The 20000-nt window shown below is 43.5% G+C and overlaps 1 protein-coding gene across 4 annotated transcripts in view; it reads left to right on the top strand.

Moving 5' to 3' along the window:
• Positions 1-20000, top strand: part of dab2ipb (DAB2 interacting protein b) — a 192794-nt gene that overhangs the window by 78740 nt on the left and 94054 nt on the right. For all 4 annotated transcript variants that reach the window (XM_076283971.1, XM_076283973.1, XM_076283972.1 and 1 more), the window contains exon 2: positions 10674-10777. In XM_076283971.1, coding sequence (XP_076140086.1) covers positions 10674-10777 — 104 coding nt within the window. The remainder of the gene's footprint in view (positions 1-10673; positions 10778-20000) is intronic.

Raw genomic sequence — 20000 nt, 5'->3', positions numbered from 1 at the left:
GAGAAGAGAGAGGAGATAGAAGTGAAAATGGGTGAAAGACATGACCCAAGTCAAAAGGAAACTGAAAAGGAGTAGATATGAAATAACCCCCCCCATTATCCAGATGTTGTTAAATTAACATGAGCTCTGTGTTGCCTTCTTCTCTACTATAAGCCACATCTGCTCCCAAGATTCAGAGGAAATTGGAATTAGCATTCTAACATCTATCCTCGACGGAACTCTTTGAGAGTATGTGTGTGTGTGTGTATGTGTGTGTGTGTGTGTGTGTGTGTGTGTGTGTGTGTGTGTGTGTGTGTGTGTGTGTGTGTGTGTGTGTGTGTGAGTGTGTGTGTGTGTGTGTGTGTGTGTGTGTGTCTGTGTGTGTGTCTGTAAGTGTATTAGAGTCTGGGTATGTTATTAGTTAGTCACCGACATTCTCTTATCCATCTGTGAGTTTCTTGTCTGAAATTACATTACTTTACATTACAAACACAGATACATTACATTACTTTGCATTACTTTACATTAGTTTACATGACAAACACAAATGCATTACATTACATTACATTACAAACAAAAATACATTACATTACATTACATTACATTACATTACATTACATTACTTTACATTACTTTCTGTCGCTCGTGATGTTTGGCTGCTTTGAACGAGAAATATGATGCAATAGAAGGTCACATTGAGCAGATTCAGTGTGGACAGAGCAGAGAGCCACAGTTGGATGCCCGTTTGCAGTCCAAAAAGAACATTTAGAAGAAACAGCATAGTTTCTCTTTGCAACAAAATATTTAGGACCAAATATAAACAGATTCCAGAGAGAGGAGTGGAGAAAGAAAAAAAAGTACTTGTAACACTTTCTATGAAGGTTGTATTTATAACGCCCTATGAATGCATTCATAATGTTTTATAAGGTGTCTATAAAGCATTGTAACGCTCATTATTACCATCTATATATATTCACAAGTCGTCATAACCAACTTCATGATGCATTATGACAGCTATTTATGAATGATTATAATTTTAACCTGAATAATGCATTATAAATATGTCAAGATCTGCCGACTCACTTGTCAGTTTTATGATGCATCATAACTACTTCTCCCTGCTAAATGCGCATAGTGATGCATAAAGAGTTTTGACTTCTACTGTAGTCCTATATATCTATAGCTATAAGTATATGTAATAAAGTTATAATAATTTATACATCTCCCTACAGCACACAATTATAAACAGCTATGCAATATCGTAAGTGTTATTTGTCAGCTCTAAGTAAAGTGACAAGAATATGACCCTATTATTAACAGATATAAGTTCACTGAATAATGAAAGGGTGCAATGAACTAAGTACTGAGTCTGCCATCTTTACCCCATATGCACAATATTATAAATTACTATGTTAATGTCATAGGTGTTATTTGTCAGCTTTAGGTAAAGTAGAGCAAATGAGGTGTTGTTATAAATAGATATAAGATCATTATAAGCAAATATGAGGCACAATGAAATGAGAGCCTGGACATAAAGACAAAAGGAATGCATTTAGTTCACTTTATTTTCATTTAAACCAAAGGTCTATTTTGATTTGAACGATCTTTCATAAGATAGATTCGGTGGCATTGTGAGTTTTATTCCAAAAATAACCACCACCACAAAATATAGGGCCGTGCCACTTGTGTTTGTGTAATGTGCTCAGAGCATTGATAATTATGTGTGTTGGTTTAAATGAAAATGAAGTGAACTAAATGCATTCCTTTTGTCTTTATGTTCAGGCTCTCATTTCATTTTGCCTCATATTTGTTTATAATGATCTTATATCTATTTCTATAATATATATATATATATATATATATAATTTGCTCTACTTTACCTAAAGACTTATGATATTGCATAGCTGTTTACTATTGTGTGCTGTAGGGAGATGTATAAATTACTTTATTACATTTAATTATAGCTATTGATATATAGGACTACAGTAGAAGTCAAAACTCTTTATGCATCACTATGCGCATTTAGCAGAGAGAAGTAGTTATGATGCATCATAAAACTGACAAGTGAGTGGGCAGATCTTGACATATTTATAATGCATTATTCAGATTAAAATTATAATCATTCATAATTAGATGTCATAATGCATCATGAAGTTGGTTATGACGACTTGTGAATATATATAGATGGTAATAATGAGCGTTACAATGCTTTATAGACACCTTATAAAACATTATGAATGCATTCATAGGGCGTTATAAATACAACCTTCATAGAAAGTGTTACCAAGTACGGTAATAAAGATACTGTACTTTTATGTAACAATTGCTTTGAAAATACAAGTGTCATATTTGTCATGCCAATAAAGCACCATTTGAATTTGAATTTGAATCTGAAAGAGAAAGAGAGAGAGAAAGAGAGAGAGATGAGAGGACAATATTTAAACATTTAGCTTGGGCCCAGATGGCACAATAACAGTAACTTCAATAACCTTCAATAACCTTTTTTTACAATGAGTAGCAGTAAGGCTTCTTTATAGAGGCACATGTCTTGTGTGTGCGCATGTGTGAGAGAGAGATAGAGAGAGAGAAAGAGAGAGAGAGAAAGAATATGTGTGTCTGTGTATATATGCTTATGTGCCTGTATGTGTTTTGTGTTCTGTGTTTGTGTTTGTGTTTGTGTTTGTGTGTGTGTGTGTGAGAGAGAGAGAAAAAGAGAGAGAGTATGTGTGTATGTGTGTATATGCTCATGCGTATGTGTGTGCTACATGTCTGTATTTTCTACATCTGCCAGAGTGTAGGCTATGCTTTTCCCACAGATGGCTGCAAGATGTGGTGGGGTAGCGATTAATTGTTGTTAAATTAACATGAGCTCTGTGTTGCCCCCTTCTCTCCTATAAGCCACATCTGCTCCCAAGATTCAGAGGAAATTGGAATTAGCATTCTAACATCTATCCTTCTCGGCGGAACTCTTTGAGTGTGTGTGTGTGTGTGTGTGTGTGTCTGTCTGTAAGTGTATTAGAGTCTTGGTATGTTATCAGTTAGTCACCGGCAGCTCGCCGCCCAGTTAACCCGGCGTCTGCCGTTGTTCCCTTGAGCACTTAACCCCTGAGTTTCTCTGGGGAGAATGGCCCTTGTATATTACATTTGTCTTATGTAAGTTACTTACCGGTAATGTAAATGTTAATGATGTTAATGTAACCCAGTTAGCCCTGATGCTCATGTTAAACTTTGACTGCAGCGTAACTACTACTTTGCGGTGAAGCGCTACCTATTTGAAAGCTTCATAAGACAGATATACATTCAGCAGACAGACAGGGAAAGATAGAGACAGACAGACAGACAGACAGACAGACAGACAGACAGACAGATAGTCACAGGAGACATGACCTTTCTTACTGTAGTCCTTTCCCAAGCTACATGTAATGTTTTGGTTTGGTCAGCTATTGGTGACCGCAGGTCAACAGAAGGACAGACAGACAGACACACGCATACATACTGTAGACAGAGTTAACAGACAGACACACAGACACACCTACACACACACACACACACACACACACACACACACAGAGAGACAGAGTTAGTAGGCGGTGAAAGTGAGTGTTTTTCAGAAGTTTTAGATGCAACAGACACAGTGATGGAGACTCCAGCGTACAGACTGCAGAGTGCTGGTTGGGTTGTTCTGTAGCGGTGCTGTCTATCAAGCCCAACTTCAAACAGCTGGGGAGACCAGGAGGAAAAAAGAGACGTGCGAAAGACGGGACGGATAGACGGACGCACGCGGAGAGCAACTGACGCGAGACAGGAGACAGAGAGCAGGACACAGTTGGGTTTGTCTGTGTGTGTGAAGCTGATGTGTTGGGGTATACTGAGCTGTGTGTGTGTGTGTGTGTCTGTGTGTGTCTGTGTGTGTGAAGCTGATGAGTAGGGAGGTGTGTGTGTGTGTGTGTGTGTGTGTGTGTGTGTGTGTGTGTGTGTGTGTGTGTGTGTGTGTGTGTGTGTGTGTGAAGCTGATGTGTAGGGGGGTTGGTGTGTGAGTGTGTCTGTGTGTGTGTGTGTGTGTGTGTGTGTGGGAAGCTGATGTGTAGAGAGATACTGAGCTCAGAGAGAGAAGAGGGTTCTGCTCCGGTACTCATGTGAGTGAGCGAAGGGTCTGTCTGGTATCCAGAGAACTTTCAGTCATGCACCCTTCAATTTTCACTCATTTGGTTTTCTCTCTCTCTTCCTCAGTTCTATCCCTCTCTCCCTCTCAAAGGTGCTTTATTAGCATGACAAATAATTATTCATTTGATTCAGATTCAGATTCAGCTTTATTGGCCAGGTTTGCGTAAACAAACAAGGAATTTGACTCCGGTTAATCTTTGCTCTCAAAGTACAACACTCACTTAACAAATAAGAATATATAAAAAAATTAAAACATAAAAGAATAAAAACAGAACAGTAATAATAGAATGAAGGGCGGTAGCATAGCAATATGGCTATGTATATGTATAAATACAGTATGTACATTTGCAATAAATAGAACATTATGGGTGGGATAGGGCAGTGCAATTGTATTGCCAAAACATTTATACATATACAAGTACATAAATACATATAAATACATACATGTGATAATGTAGCCTCGGGGTCAAGGAGAAGCAGACAGGTTTTGGTGTAAAAAGGTTTATTGACTCAGCGGATATACTCCGAAAACACCCGTGGAAAGTAACCTATATTAATTACAAAAAAAACAATGACTCATAGACTAGACAAAATACAAACAAAAACACAGAGTCACACATTGGACTATAATAAGTAACAAAAGGACTAAGCAAAAAGCAAAACAAATCACTTTGGACATCACACACACTCTACACAGTCAGTATTGCCTCCTACCCTCAGGCCACAGATACAGAGCACCTAAGGACCACTAAGGACAAATAGAGCCCTGTCAAGCTTTGTCCCAGCATCCATTAGACTTTTGAATGGTTGAACTGTCTTCTCTCTCTTTTAACACCTTGGACTCTTTTTAACTATTATTTATTGTCCCTCCACTGTGGAGGTATTAACAACTTATTTATTCATCAGGCTTAGCAAAGTTTTTATTATCTGCCATATGTCCAGTGTGGGCTGATGATGATGATGATGATGTTGATGTGTGTGTGTGTGTGTGTGTGTGTGTGCGTGTGTGTGCGTGTGTGTGTGTGTTTGTTTATTGTATGTATTGTTGGGTATGGACACACCCTGATGCTCATCCACATGTGAAGTTCCTAACGGAAATAAAGTTCTTTGAATTGAATTGAATAAGCCGCACAATCATCCTAACCACTCACAGCAGTGTCAGGTACGCACAACATGTGCAATTCTAGAGGACTCACCTTCTCCCTCCACAGGGATTTAAAGTGATCAGGTGACCTCCCCTTAATGAAAAAACAGGCAAACTCCTTATTAGGCTAATCAGCCAATTTGGGTACCCAGGGGCACACGCCCCTTATTGCGCCTCCAGCGCAACTACACAAACTAAATCAAAGAACCTGCAGTTGAAATCATAACACTATCACTAGCAGAAAAATGACAGTAACAGAATCTATGCACTTTGCCAAAGGATACCACCTACAATGAAAAAACATGCCAAAAAATATAATTAAGTATAAACATAGTGACAGTGTGGGTCACTCTCAAAGTCAAAGTCAAAGTCTGCTTTATTGTCAATTTCTTCACATGTCAAGACATACAAAGAGATCGAAATTACTTTTCCCACTATCCCACGGTGGAGACAAGACATATTTTACCAATTAGGTCCACAGACAAACGTAACGTTTAAGTAAAAAATATAAAAAGTAAAAATAAGAAGGCACATACAATGAAGAAATAAGAGCAGCAAAATTTGGGTTAAAATTGTGCAATTGTGCATACAGTAGACAGTCAATATAATAGTGCAAAAGTCAGGCCAATAAATGGCTGAGGTAGTTCTGTTTGGCTTAAGTATGCAAGTGGCATAGTGGTGCAAGTTATGTAAGAGCAGCAGAAGTGTGTTCAGAAGTGTTTTCAGGACAACAGGACAACAACAACAAGTTGCAAAGTGTGCAAGTGTACAAGTGGAGTAGTGCAAGTGGAGTTGTGCAAGGCAGCCATTGTGGGTCCAAAGTCCAGGATGTTATGTAGCTGAGGGTGGAGGGGGAGAGGGGGGATAGAGTTCAGCATCCTAACAGCCTGGTGTATGAAGCTGTTGGTGAGTCTGGTGGTGCGGGAGCGCAGGCTTCTGTACCTCTTCCCAGAGGGCAGTAGATCAAACAAATTGTGAGCGGGGTGACAGGGAGGGGAGTGAAGCACCAATAATCCTTCCAGCTGTGTTCACTATGCGCTGCAGGGCTTTCCTGTTGTATTCAGTGCAGCTTCCACCCCACACAGCAATACAGCTGGAGAGGATGCTCTCAATGGTGCCTCGGTAGAATGTGGTCATGATGGCTGGTGGAGCACTTGCTCGCCTGAGTTTCCGCAGGAAGTACAGGCGGCGCTGAGCTCTCTTCGCTAGTGATGCAGTGTTGGTGGTCCAGGTTCACTGATGTGCACCCCCAGGAATTTGGTGCTGCTCACTCTCTCCACCACAGCACCGTCGATGGTCAGTGGCAGGTGTTGGGTGTGACCTCTCCGGAGGTCAACAACAATCTCCTTGGTCTTGCTGACGTTCAGCAGGAGGTTGTTGTCCCTGCACCACGTGGTCAGAAGGTCGACCTCCAACCTGTATTGAGTCTCGTCGCCCTTGGTGATGAGACCCACTAGAGTTGTGTCGTCAGCAAATTCCACTATGTGGTTGTTGCTGTAGGTTGCAGTGCAGTCATGCGTCAGCAGGGTGAAGAGCAGCGGACTGAGCAAGCAGCCTTGGGGGGCCCCCGTGCTCATTGTGATGCTGCTTGAGATATTGTTGCCAACACGTACTACTTGAGGCCTCTGACAGAGGAAGTCCAGTAGCCAGTTGCAGAGGTAGGTACTGAATCCCAGTTTGTCAAGTTTGCAGATGAGTTGTTGTGGTATTATGGTGTTGAATGCAGAACTGAAGTCTATAAACAGCAATCTCACATATGAGTCTCTTTTTTCCAGGTGGGTGAGGGCTGGGTGGAGGGCAGAGCAGATTGCATTCTCTGTGGACCGTTTGGCTCGGTATGCAAACTGGAAGGGGTCCAGGGTGGGGGGGAGAATGGATTTGATGTGTGACATGACAAGCCGCTCAAAGCACTTCATGTCACGGGGCGGTAATCATTGAAGCAGGATGGAGCAGTTTTCTTCGGCACAGGTATGATGGTGGCAGCTTTGAAACATGATGGGACGATGGCTTGCTTCAGGGAAGTGTTAAAGATGTCTCTGAAGACATCCCTAAGCTCCTCAGTGCAGTCCTTCAGCGCACGACCTGGGATGTTGTCTGGGCCTGCTGCCTTACTGGTGTTGATAGAAGCAAGTGTCCTCTTCACGCTGTCGGCAGAGAGGCACAGGGGATGCTCGTGTGGAGGAGGAGGGGTATTCTGTGGGCAAGTGCTGTTTTGTGCTTCAAATCGAGCAAAGAAGCGGTTCAGATTGTTGAGCAGAGGGATGTTGCTCTCACAGCTCTGTGGCGCGGGGTTGTAGTCCGTGATGGCCTGAATGCCCTGCCATAGGCTTTGTGCGTTCCTGCTGTCTTTGAAGTGGGTGGTTATCTTGTGAGTGTATTCCTTTTTTCCTTCCTTGATGCCATGGGACAGGTTGGCTCTCGCTGTTCTCATGCCAGCTTCATCCCGATCTCTGTAGGCTTTGTCTCTGGCCCTCAGCAGCCTGAGGACATCCCCTGTCAGCCATGGCTTCCAGTTAGCCCGAGTGATGATGTCTTTTGTGTGGGTCACATCATCAATGCACTTGGTGATGTAAGAGGTTACAGTGTCTGTATACTCCTCTATGTCTGTCTGGTTGCTGTAAGTGGCTTCCTGCTTAAACATTTCCCAGTATGTTGTGTCAAAGCAGTCTTGAAGAGCATCAGAGGCTCCCTCAAGCCACACTTTTACCTGCTTGCGAACCGGTGTGTGTGTGTGTGTGTGTGTGTGTGTGTGTGTGTGTGTGTGTGTGTGTGTGTGTGTGTGTGTTTGTCTTTGCTATTTGTTAATGCAAAGATCCCTGCCAGTTTGGCTGGCATTATTATGTCTCAGTAAAAGTCATTTTTGAGTGATGCAGCAGAATTCTGGGTTAGGCCTAGTGAAGCATCAGCTTGTCTGTCTCTCTCTCTGTCTGTCTGTCTTCTCTCTCTCTCTGTCTGTCTGTCTGTCTGTCTGTCTCTCTCTTTCTATTTCTGTTTGTTTGTATGTCTCTCTCTCTCTCTGTCTGTCTGCCTGCTTGAGTGATTGACTGACTGACTGACTTAGCTTAGCACACATTCAGCAGGGCTCAGCAGACTTTTCTGGCACGTCCTGCTGAAGTGAAACATTGTTTCTTCTCTTCACCTTTTCCTCCTCATTTTCACCTTCATCCTTCTCATCTTCTTCACCTGCTTCGTTTAGCTGGTCCTTCTTCACCTGCTTCTTTTAGCTGGTCCTTCTTCACCTGCTTCTTTTAGCTGGTCCTTCCTCACCTGCTTCTTTTAGTCGTTCCTTGGATTTAGTTGTTCCTTGGATTTCCTTGGATGTAGTTGTTCCTTGAATTAGCGTTGGTGTTCCTCTTGAGTATGAGGAGAAAGACAGTGTTTTAATGTTGTTAGCTTTAATGTGCTTCTGTGTTGAGGGTGTTTAATGGTGTATAATGGCGTTTTCACTGTCAACTACCCCTCCCATTAAACATGGTAGGACAAAATAAGCCAATATTTTTGTCGTCATTTTTAAGACATGTATAAGTGTCCTAGCGTCCAGGCGGGAGCAGTGATGCCCATGCTGCTCTGTTCATGCTGCTTTGCTCTGCTGTCCAGGCTTCTCTGCGGAGCACCACTCGTGATAAGAGGCAGGCGGATTAGACGAGCCGTCACTGAGCTCAAACGCAGCGGCTGCCATTAGCGGGAGGCAATTTAATTAAAAACCTGTTGGATAGCTTGATCTGTGTGTGTGTGTGTGTGTGTGTGTGTGTGTGTGTGTGTGTGTGTGTGTGTGTTTATTTGTGTGTGTCTGTGTTTATTTGTGTGTGTCTGTGTTTATTTGTGTTTGTGTGTCTGTGTCAGTCTGGATTTGATCTCCATTCAGTCATTCAACTATCCAACACAGCACTGTGTGTGTGTGTGTGTGTGTGTGTGTGTGTGTGTGTGTGTGTGTGTGTGTGTGTGTTGTGTGTGTGAAGAAGAGAAGAATAAGAGATGATAAAGGGATAGAGAAGGGAGCACCTGAGGACAGGAGGAGAAAGAGAATGAGAGAGAAAAAAGAGATGAAAAAATTAGACATTAGGAGAGGATGGGAAAGAGAGAAGGAGAGGAGAATAAAAGAGATGTGAGGAGGAGAGGAAGAGAAGAAAAAGGGATTCAGAGAAAGATAGGAGGATGAGAGAGATGTGAGGAGGAGAGGAAGAGGGGATGCAGAGAGAGGAGGTGGAGAGGACGAGAAGAAGAGGGGATCCAGAGAGAGAAAGAGAGGAGGATGAGAGAGATGTGAGGAGGAGAGGAAGAGGGGATGCAAAGAGATAGGGAGAGGAGGATAAGAGAGATGTGAGGAGGAGAGGAATTCAAGAGTTCAGAGGGAGAGAAAATAGAGAGATAAGGAAGAGGAGGAAGAAAGGAAAAAAGAAGAGAAGAGGGAAGAGACAGTGATAAGGAGAGGAAGAGGGGATGCAGAGAGGGGAAGCAGAGGAGGAGGACGAGGGGGGGACATGAGAGAGAAGTCAGGATTGATCATTTTACGTCTGGCTCGCCTGCTGAGATGTTGATTCCCCCCCCCCCCCTGCTGAGTACTCAAACAGCGCTTCCCATCGACGATACTCCCCGGGACGAGCCGCCATTGCTGTTCAACATCTGATCATCTCCCCAACATGTGGGCTTTGATCCGATTAAACACTCCACTCTGTTTCCTGCCAGTAGAAAGCTCCTGAACCTGATGCTATTGGTCACAGCACCCGTGGCAGCTTAGCACGCTAGCTGTGAGGTTCCTCTGAACTTGTCCTGAACCCACATGGTACTTATCATAACTCTGCCACCAAATGCCCAACACTCCAATCTTTTAAACGCTTACAGCGATCTAGTAATGGTTACATTGGCACTGTGACATCACTAGACTGGTCAGTCTCGTGAGACGGACGTAAGGGTTGATCAGTCTCGTGAGACGGACGTAGGGGTTGATCAGTCTCGTGAGATGGACGTAGGGGTTGATCAGTCTCGTGAGACGGACGTTATCTCAGGTATGAGGATGTATCGAGATTACATGAGGTTGCCTGCAGTGCAGGTGGCAGGACTAGTGAACAGGAATGTCTGGCCTTAGAGATCTCAGACCTGATGACATGATCTGTATCTCGCTGATGATTGACTTTCAGATATGCGCACGCACACGCACACACAGACAGACACACACACACACACACACACACACACACACACACACACACACACACACACACAAAAACCCAACACCACTTAACCACCACTTAACAACATTGTCAGACCTCAGTAGTGCACTGTTGTTCTGACCCCTTTGGGATACTGCAGATATCAGTATCGCATAACATTGTCTCAAGCCCAGGCTGTGTGTGTGTGTGACCCTGTTCTGCTGTCTTTCCCACAGACTCTCCTCCTGAGAGGACCGGTCGGAGGAGGAGTATGCCAGGCTCCGATAAAGTCCTGCCCAACATGGAGCCTGCTGCTGCTGCAACACCCTTCAGAGTCACCGTATGTACCGTGTGTGTGTGTGTGTGTGTGTGTGTGTGTGTGTGTGAGTGTGTGTGTGCATTGTCCTCTGCATTAATGGTTATGCTGGTTATTGGCATCTGAACAATATCTGGACACCAGATATATTTTCTTGTCATTCTTATGCCTTTATACAGCGGGGGAAATAAGTATTGAACACGTCAATATTTTTTTCAGTAAGTATACTTCCAGTGAGGCTATTCGCATGAAATTTTCACCGGACATTAGTATTAACTTAGGTAATCCACACATATATAAAAATCCAAACATTGATGTCTAAAAGTAGAGTTTTGAGTAAAAAAGTGGAATGGCACAGGGAAAAAGTATTGAACACGCTAAGCAAAAGCAGTACACAAAGGCAAGAAATGGCAAGGAACAAACTGGAATCTATAAGTAGTTAGAGAAATTATCCCTCCTATCTGTGCAAATTGATATAAGCTGAGTTAATACATACTGGTGGGCTATAAAAAGTTTTTTTGTTAACAAGGTGTCAAACAAGAAGCATTTCATAATGGGTAAAAGCAAAGAGCTCTCCCAAGACCTTTGCAACCTTATTGTTGCAAAACATATCAATGGAACTGGTTACAGATGCACATCAAAACTTCCGAAGCATCCAGCAAGCAGTATTGGAGCCATTATCTGCAAGTAGAAGGAACATCACTGCATCATCACTGGTCATGCACAGGATCTCCTTGCAAGATTTCTGACCAGGAAGTCAGAAGGATAGTCAGAAGAGTAGCCCAAGAGCCAAGGACCACTCGGAGAAAGCTCCAAAAAGACTTGGTGCAGTTGTTACAGAGAAAATCATAGGTAATACACTCCACCGCCATGGCCTCTATGCACGCTCATCCCGCATGACTCTATTGCTGAAGAAAAACATGTCAAAGCTCATTGAAAGTTTGCTACACAACATTTGGACAATCCTATGGAATACTGAGAGAATGTATTCTGGTCAGGCGAGAGCAAAATTGAACTTTTTGGATGTCATACTACACACCATATTTGGAGGAGAAATGACACTGTGCATCACCCTAAAAATACCCTACCAACAGTGAGGTTTGGAGGTGCTGGCATCATGGTATGGGCTGTTTTTCATCTCATGGTACTAGCAGACTTCATACAGTTGAAGGAATGATGAATTGAGTCATTTTGTTCCGGGAGAATCTTGACCATCCACCAGGATGATGAGGATGAGACATGGCTAGAGCTTCCAGCAGGACAATGATCCAAACCATTCAGCAAAGGAAACTCTCAATTGGTTTCAGAGAAAGGAAATCAAGGCCCTGACTTCAATCCAATTGAACAGTTCGTTTCGTCATACAGGAAATGCCTTGAAGCGGTCATTACGAATAAAGGCTTTTCCACAAAGTATTTAAGAAATTTCAGCAGGCGTGTTCAATACTTTTTTCCTGTGTCATTCCACTTTATTACACATAACTCTACCTATGGACTTTAATGTTTGGATTTTTTTATATGGGTGGCTTATCTGAGTTAATAGTAATGTCTGGTGAAAATTTCATGCAAGTAGCCTCATTGGAAGTATACTTACTGAAAAAAATGTTGACGTGTTCAATACTTATTTTCCCCGCTGTATGTATCATACACACACACGCATGCACACAGGCACGCACGCAGGCAAGCACGCACACGCACACACACACACACACACACACACACACACACACACACACACACACACACACACACACACACACAGGATGTGGCTGAAGGAGGTCTGATTAAGTGCACAGGAAGAGGGTATGCAGAACGTCTTATCAGAGTGTTTCTGTAGAATCAGCTCATCTATAGTACATGCACCATAACCGCACCATAACCACACACACACACACACACACACACACACAAACACCCCCACTCCTCACACACACACACACACACACACACACACACAGATGTATGCTATGGTACATGCATGTGTAAACATACTAAAAGGCACAGTCGTGGATTTTGCAGGAAGTCACCAAGGACCAAACGAAACACATCAGAGAGGTACAGTAGCTCACCCTCCAAAATTCCATAGAATTCCAGAGAAATTCCACGCAGGGCGTTGTTTTTGTCTGGGGGGGCTGCCCCCACTTTGTTTGTTTCCAGTTTTCGGAGCCTGGGCAGCCAACACCTTTAAGTGATGGTTCTGGAACTAGCTCACGCCTCACGCGTACTTGTGCACAGTCGCCCCCACACACAGACAGTCTGTGCTGCACTTCCTCTCCAGTATGAGGAGTTTCATGTGCTTCTGTGCTGAGGGTGTTTAATGGTGTTTAATGGCGTTTCCACTGTCAGCTACCCCTCCCATCAAACATGGTAGGACAAAATAAGCCAATATTTCTGTCGTCATTTTTAAGACATGTAGGACAAGCTGTTAGCTGTTTTAAGCTGTTTTTTAATTTTTAAGACTGCGGACAAGCTGTTAGCTGTTTTCAGACGCTAGGACATGATTGTCCTAGCGTCCAGATGGGAGCAGTAATGCTCATGCCCATGCTGCTCTGTTCTGCTGTCCAGACTTCTGGCACACTAGGCACACTTGTAAATAGAATGAGCCTTTCGGTGCTCTCAAAGTCTGCCTGGTAGAGTCAGGTCGACACAAGAACACCGAACGTAACGCAAACACTGAGCTCAGAATGGAGACAGCAGTGTGTGTGAGTGGATTTTTCCTGCTGATTTATATCGCTGGCATCCACCTTAGTCCAGATCCTGAAGTCATGTTTGGACATGAAGGAGGGGCTGCTATATTTAAACCCAGATCTGGATCTGCATCTATGCGGATGACTATGTGCTGTACAGGGTTTGTGGAGATGGAGATCTGCTTCTGGTCAACTATAGTATAGTATATATACTCTTTGGTCTCTGCATTTATCCCAATCCGTGAATTAGCTACAGCGGCGCTCGGGGAGCAGTGAGGGGTTAGGTGCCTTGCTCAAGGGCACTTCAGCCGTTCCTACTGGTCGGGGTTCGAACCAGTGTGTGTATTGTCCTCTGCATTAATGGTTATGCTGGTTATTGGCATCTGCATCTATGCGGATGACTACGTGCTGTACAGGGTTTGTGGAGATGGAGATCTGCTTCTGGTCAACTATAGTATAGTATAGTACATATACTCTTTGGTCTCTGCATTTATCCCAATCCGTGAATTAGTGAAACACACTCAGCACACAATGAACACACAGTGAGGTGAAGCACACACTAATCCCAGCACAGTGAGCTGCCTGCTACAGCGGCGCTCGGGGAGCAGTGAGGGGTTAGGTGCCTTGCTCAAGGGCACTTCAGCCGTGCCTACTGGTCGGGGTTCGAACCGGCAACCCTCCGGTTACAAGTCCGAAGCGCTAACCAGTAGGCCACATCTATCCTAAAATTGTCTCATGAAGAGGAGAATGTGAGTCTTCCTTACATTCCAAAACAACACCTCCCTGGCAAAGCAGACTTCTCCTTTATCTTCCCGTTCAGTAGTAATCAGTCTGTGACAGTGACATACTGTACACGCTAGACGGTTGTGACATACACGCTAGACGGTTGTGACATACACGCTGGACGGCAACCAGTCCTGGACGGCTACTTCATCATGCCATCTGTGCCACAACAACACTCTGGGCAGGACGCTTGTCGGGGGGATGACCATATAGGGACATCCTTTTGACTGTAGTGAGGCATCTACAATATGGGAGAGGATTAGGACTATGAAATAAAGAAAAAGTACCCGTACACTGTTGCTGCTGCTCCCGAAGTGATTTATTACACAACGTTTCGACCAATGTTAGTCTTCGTCAGGTGAACAAACGTTGTGTAATAAATCACTTCGGGAGCAGCAGCAACAGTGTGTGGGTACTTTTTCTTTATTTCACGGATCTACTTTACCCTGCACCTGTACTAAGTTGGATGTGCTTGCACCTTCTGCTACAGAGGATTAGGACTGACAGGTTTTGTGTCAGACGTGTTGAATTCGTTCAGCTTCTTCAGGAAGAGGAACGTCAAGTCGGACGGCTGTCTTTTCTTCCCCTCCCTGTCGGCTAATTGGCAATTAGCACAGCCAATCCTATTAATACCAGATGCTAACTATGTCGCCTACAAACATCCGCAACGTCACCTTTGTCTGTTCTCATCAACATCTTTGTCAGCCCCCGCTTCTCATCTGTCAATCAAATTGATTAATGGAGCGACGACGTTGAGTCACATCATAGCGGGTCTCAGTTCTCGATTGATTGCAATCACGATTATTATGAGCTTTTGGAGTGAGTCACAAATAGGAGGCACAGTGAGAGTGTGTGGTCACATTCAGAAATACTGACTGGTTTAGGATACTCACTGGTCTAGGATACTGACTGGTCTAGGATACTCACTGGTCTAGGATACTGACTGGTCTAGGATACTCACTGGTCTAGGATACTGACTGGTCTAGGATACTCACTGGTCTAGGATACTGACTGGTCTAGGATATTGACTGGTCTAGGATACTCACTGGTCTAGGATACTGACTGGTCTAGGATATTGACTGGTCTAGGATACTCACTGGTCTAGGATACTGACTGGTCTAGGATACTTACTGGTCTAGGATACTTACTGGTCTAGGATACTCATTGGTCTAGGATACTTACTGGTCTAGGATACTCATTGGTCTAGGATACTCATTGGTCTAGGATATTGACTGGTCTAGGATACTCATTGGTCTAGGATACTGACTGGTCTAGGATACTTTTGAGGGAAGGGGTATAGTTCAGAAGCTGGATATTTTTCTGATACCTGGGTAGAAGCTCTTCACTCCATGAGTCTCGCTTTATCTTCCTATTGTTTTCTCCGTCTCTTCCTATCTCTCTCTCTCTCTCTCCCTCTCTCTCTCTCTTACACTCTTTTCCCATTCAAATCTTTCCATTATTTCTCTCACTCTCACTCTCTTTCTTTCTCAAAAATATGCCCCTGTACAATTACAGAGACAAATGCAGCAACACACACACACACACACACACACACACACACACACACACACACACACACACACACACACACTGTTCTTTTCCTGCCTCCCTCTTTTACATGATTAGATTGTTATTTCCTACACCTCTCCTCTCTCTGCCTTTACGGCCCTTGTAAATATAATGACCCCTTGGTTTACATGTTCCAACATTATAAATGCTCTTAGTCTGACCACACTGCTCTGCAGACCTCCCAGTCGGGCAGGGAGCTGAGCTGAGCTCACTTAATGAACTTCCTTAGCAAGATTAAAAAACAAACGGTCGCACAATAAAAGCTGTGGCTTGCTGTGGTGTTTTTTTTTTTTTTTGCGGAGTATTACCGTTTGGTAGAGTGGTGATGAAAAAGGCTTCTCCGTGGTTTGACTTTGGAAAAGGTCTCTCAGTGGGCCTGATGGAGAGGGTTTGCAGACTTCAAAAGCTGAAGAGGATATTAAAATGGAAGTGGCTTTCTGGGGCCTCTTGAAGTCGTCTTGGCCTGTTAGCGGCTGGCTGTGAGTTTTGATGCATGGCACCATGTGGAGTTAAAGCAGCTCAGAGTGGATTGCCCTTCTCTTGACTGATGCAAGTCAATCAGACCGGCTGATCATGCTACAGTAATTATCATCCTACTGCCCTCTACTGCTCAATATGGGTACTACACCATAGAGGTCTTCGGACAGTGACTTGTCTGCAAAAAAGTTCAGTATATCATTGTGAGGATGCAGACATCAGCATTGATTGATGGCACCAATAGCGGAATCTCAAAAGCTCACTGTGAAACACTTTTAATACATAAATAAATAACATTGAATTGAATTTGAATGTGTTGGCAAACGTGAGCACATTCAAACACAAGCAGGAGCAGGTAACCAAGGAAACAGAGGGAAATTATAAATCCTGGAGGTAGTCAAGCACCATGGCAAAAATATCAAAAAACAGAAATTCAACAAGTCAAAGTACAAACGGGCAAAAATGAAACAAAGAGCAAACAGAGGAAACCACAGTTGTCAAAGAACTCACAAAAGTGTAGATTGGCAGACATGCACATACACAAAGCAAAATAAAGTAACAAACATTTTTAAATACAGAGAGATCTAAACAGAAGAGATAGGGCTTTTCTCAATATGCGTTCTTTTCTATACTTGTGTTCTCATGAACTTGAAAATCGTTCTGAAACGTCATCAATCACCGCCGAAGTACTGTTCCAATTCACATGTTCGCATTTATTCAAGAACGCATAACATTCCCGGAAATGTTCTCGAATCGTTGGCTTTATCAAGGATGCATCGGGTGGTGACTTGGTGGCTTGAAGATTCCACAATGCATTACGTCAGCTCAGCCGTGACACTCACATAAGAGAAATGGCAGCATTGATACATAATAGGCCTACCTATCATAATTGCTGCTACAATCCGATCCATGTTTAGGCTATAAACGGTAGGCTACAGGCTTCACAACTAACGTTAATCATAACTGTCACTTAAACTGCGAACTTCAAACGTTGTTCCAGCCATCGGCAAGTGAATATATTGTTATTAATATTTAATTTTAAAAAAACAATGAGAAAAAAACTTAAACAAGCTGGTGAATTATAGATTTTATTGTAAATGTCAGAAATACTGGGTATACCAATAGAGCAATAGGTAAATGACTCCCGAGCTGTTCCGAGAGAAGCTGCCGTTGGCAAGAACGCTGCTGTCTCAAACTGCAAATTGAGCGTCCTGTGTCCTCGCGTTCTCCAGCCATCTTAACTTTTCAAGTTCGAACTTTCAAGAACGGGAGACCGTTCTTTAGCGTACTTTGTATTGAGAAAAGCCCATAGATAGATAGATAGATAAATTGATAGATATTTTTATTCATCCCCGCAGGAGAAATTCAGATGTCCAGCAGCCTTGTGTTGTCTACCAACAAGCATTCACACTGCAATACACTCATAAAACCCCTGAGACAGAAGAGACAGATCATTAGGCAACTAGAATTGCGTTTCCGAGGAACTGCAAGAGTGGGTTTGATCAGGGGCATGGAACTCGGCTTTATTTTTTGAGTTGGAACGGTGTCGATAGCTCAAACGCTCTAGAAGCAGTAGTCCGTGCAAAAAGTGGGTGAACGGGCCGCTTTGCCATGCTGTGGGCTTGCTGGATCAAACCCACTAACAAGAGGCAGGAGAACTCGATACTAACCAGTAGAACCAGATGAGGACAAGACACAGGAGAACTCGATACTAACCAGTAGAACCAGGTGAGGACAAGACACAGGAGAACTCAATACTAACCAGTAGAACCAGGTGAGGACAGAAACTTGCTGGGGCACTGGACAAAGGGAAGAGGGATCAGGAACACGCATATACGCACGTGTGTGTTGCTGAGTTTGTCTCTGTAACTGTACAGGGGGATATTTTTGTGAGTTCCATGATCTGGTGGCAGTGGTATTCACACAAATATCTCCCTGTACAGTTACAGAGACAAACACAGCAACACACACACACACACACACACACACACACACACACACACACACACACACACACACACAAACACACACACACACACACACACACACACACACACACACACACACTCAGTTACTCATACTCACATACACACACACACACACATATGCTCACACACAAACGCAAACACACTTATTGGATAGTATTACACTGACGTGGGGTCAAGGCTGGACGTCTGTGCCATTATCTCTAAGATAGTTCCAGGATAATTGGATTCTTAAAACAATTTTCTTTCTTTATCCTGTTAGACAATGAACCAATAGAGGCTAGCTTCACTGCTGTATCAGCCATCTCTTTGTCTCTCTCTGTCTCTCTCTCTCTCTCTCTCTGTCTCTCTCTCTCTCTCTCTCTGTCTCTCTGTCTCTGTACCCTGTGTGTGTGTGTATGTGTGTGTGTGTGTGTGTGTGTGTGTGTGTGTGTGTGTGTGTGTGTGTGTGTGTAGTGTGTGTGTGTTTGTGTGTATTTGTGTGCGTGTGTGTGTGTATTTGTGTGTATGTACGTTTGTGTGCGGTGGGTGCAGGTATGTGTACGTGTGTGTGTGTGAGCGAGAGAGGTTTTTGATGTGTTTAACTGATTAATTGAATTTGGCTGTAAATCAGATTTGTCATACAGACAAGCAGGTGAATGAGGGCTGGGAGTCTTCCAAACAGTCACAACCTAACAGCATGTATCTCTGTGAAACCATAACAAACACACACACACACACACACACACACACACACAGAGAGAGAGAGACTCTCATGCCAGTTACATACACATCAGACATAAAACTCCAACATTCAAAATATACCACTCTCACCACACACCACACCACACACTCCACCACACATCACAGCACACACTCTAACCAATCACACAGGCCGTCAGTCATTGTGTATCATGTGCTGTAAATGTTGTGTATCTATTAATAACATTCCCAGTGGCCCCCGGCTGAGAATGCAATCAATAATACAATCACAGCATTCATACTGGCAAGGAACTAAGCTTTCCAAGCCTCAGGGACACAACATGGCAGTCTCACACACACACACACACTCACACACACACACACACACACACACACGAACACACACACACACACACACAGACAAACTAGGTGTTATGTCATCTAATCAGTGAATGTGTGTTTGTGGTATGTACAGTGTGTGTGTGTGTGTGTGTTTGTGGCGGGGGGGGGGGGTTCATCAACTAATCAACTAGTCAGTCTTTTGGACTATTATAGCCACTAGTCAGCGCTATAAGCAGCAGTCAACCACTTGTGAACAAAATGGCTAAGGGGTAAATTGGCTATAGCCTTCACCAAGCACTTCCACAGTGACCAGTAAGTTGTGTACTATAAGAACACGCCTGCTATGGATAACCATCTAAAGATGAAACTCCTACGTGTGTCCTGTGTGTGTGTGTGTGTGTGTGTGTGTGTGTGTGTGTGTGTGTGTGTGTGTGTGTGTGTGTAAACAGCATAAGACTGCAAGAATAGGGGAGAGAAATGAGGAAGGGAAGGAGGAAGAGAAAAGAAGAGAGTAGAGAAAGTGTGCGTGTGTGTGTGTAATTACTGTGTGTGTGTGTGTGTGTGTGTGTGTGTGTGTGAGTGTGTGTGTGTGTGCGTGTGTGTGTGTGTAATTATGCTGTATGCTGATTATTCAGACGTGTTATTTGTCAGGAGGGAGGTCTGTTTGGTACTTGTCATTATCTTGTCAAAGACTCAGATGTTACAGTGTGTTTGTGAATGTGTGTG

This window comes from Alosa pseudoharengus, unplaced genomic scaffold (assembly GCF_046254945.1).
Source record: "Alosa pseudoharengus isolate Yale_2024_CS ecotype anadromous, Long Island Sound unplaced genomic scaffold, YU_APseudo_1.1 YU_APseudo_1.1_scf_14, whole genome shotgun sequence".
NCBI classification, from domain to species: Eukaryota; Metazoa; Chordata; class Actinopteri; order Clupeiformes; family Clupeidae; genus Alosa; species Alosa pseudoharengus.
Note: the sequence above shows the minus strand (reverse complement) of the source record. Positions and strands in the feature narration are given on the sequence as shown.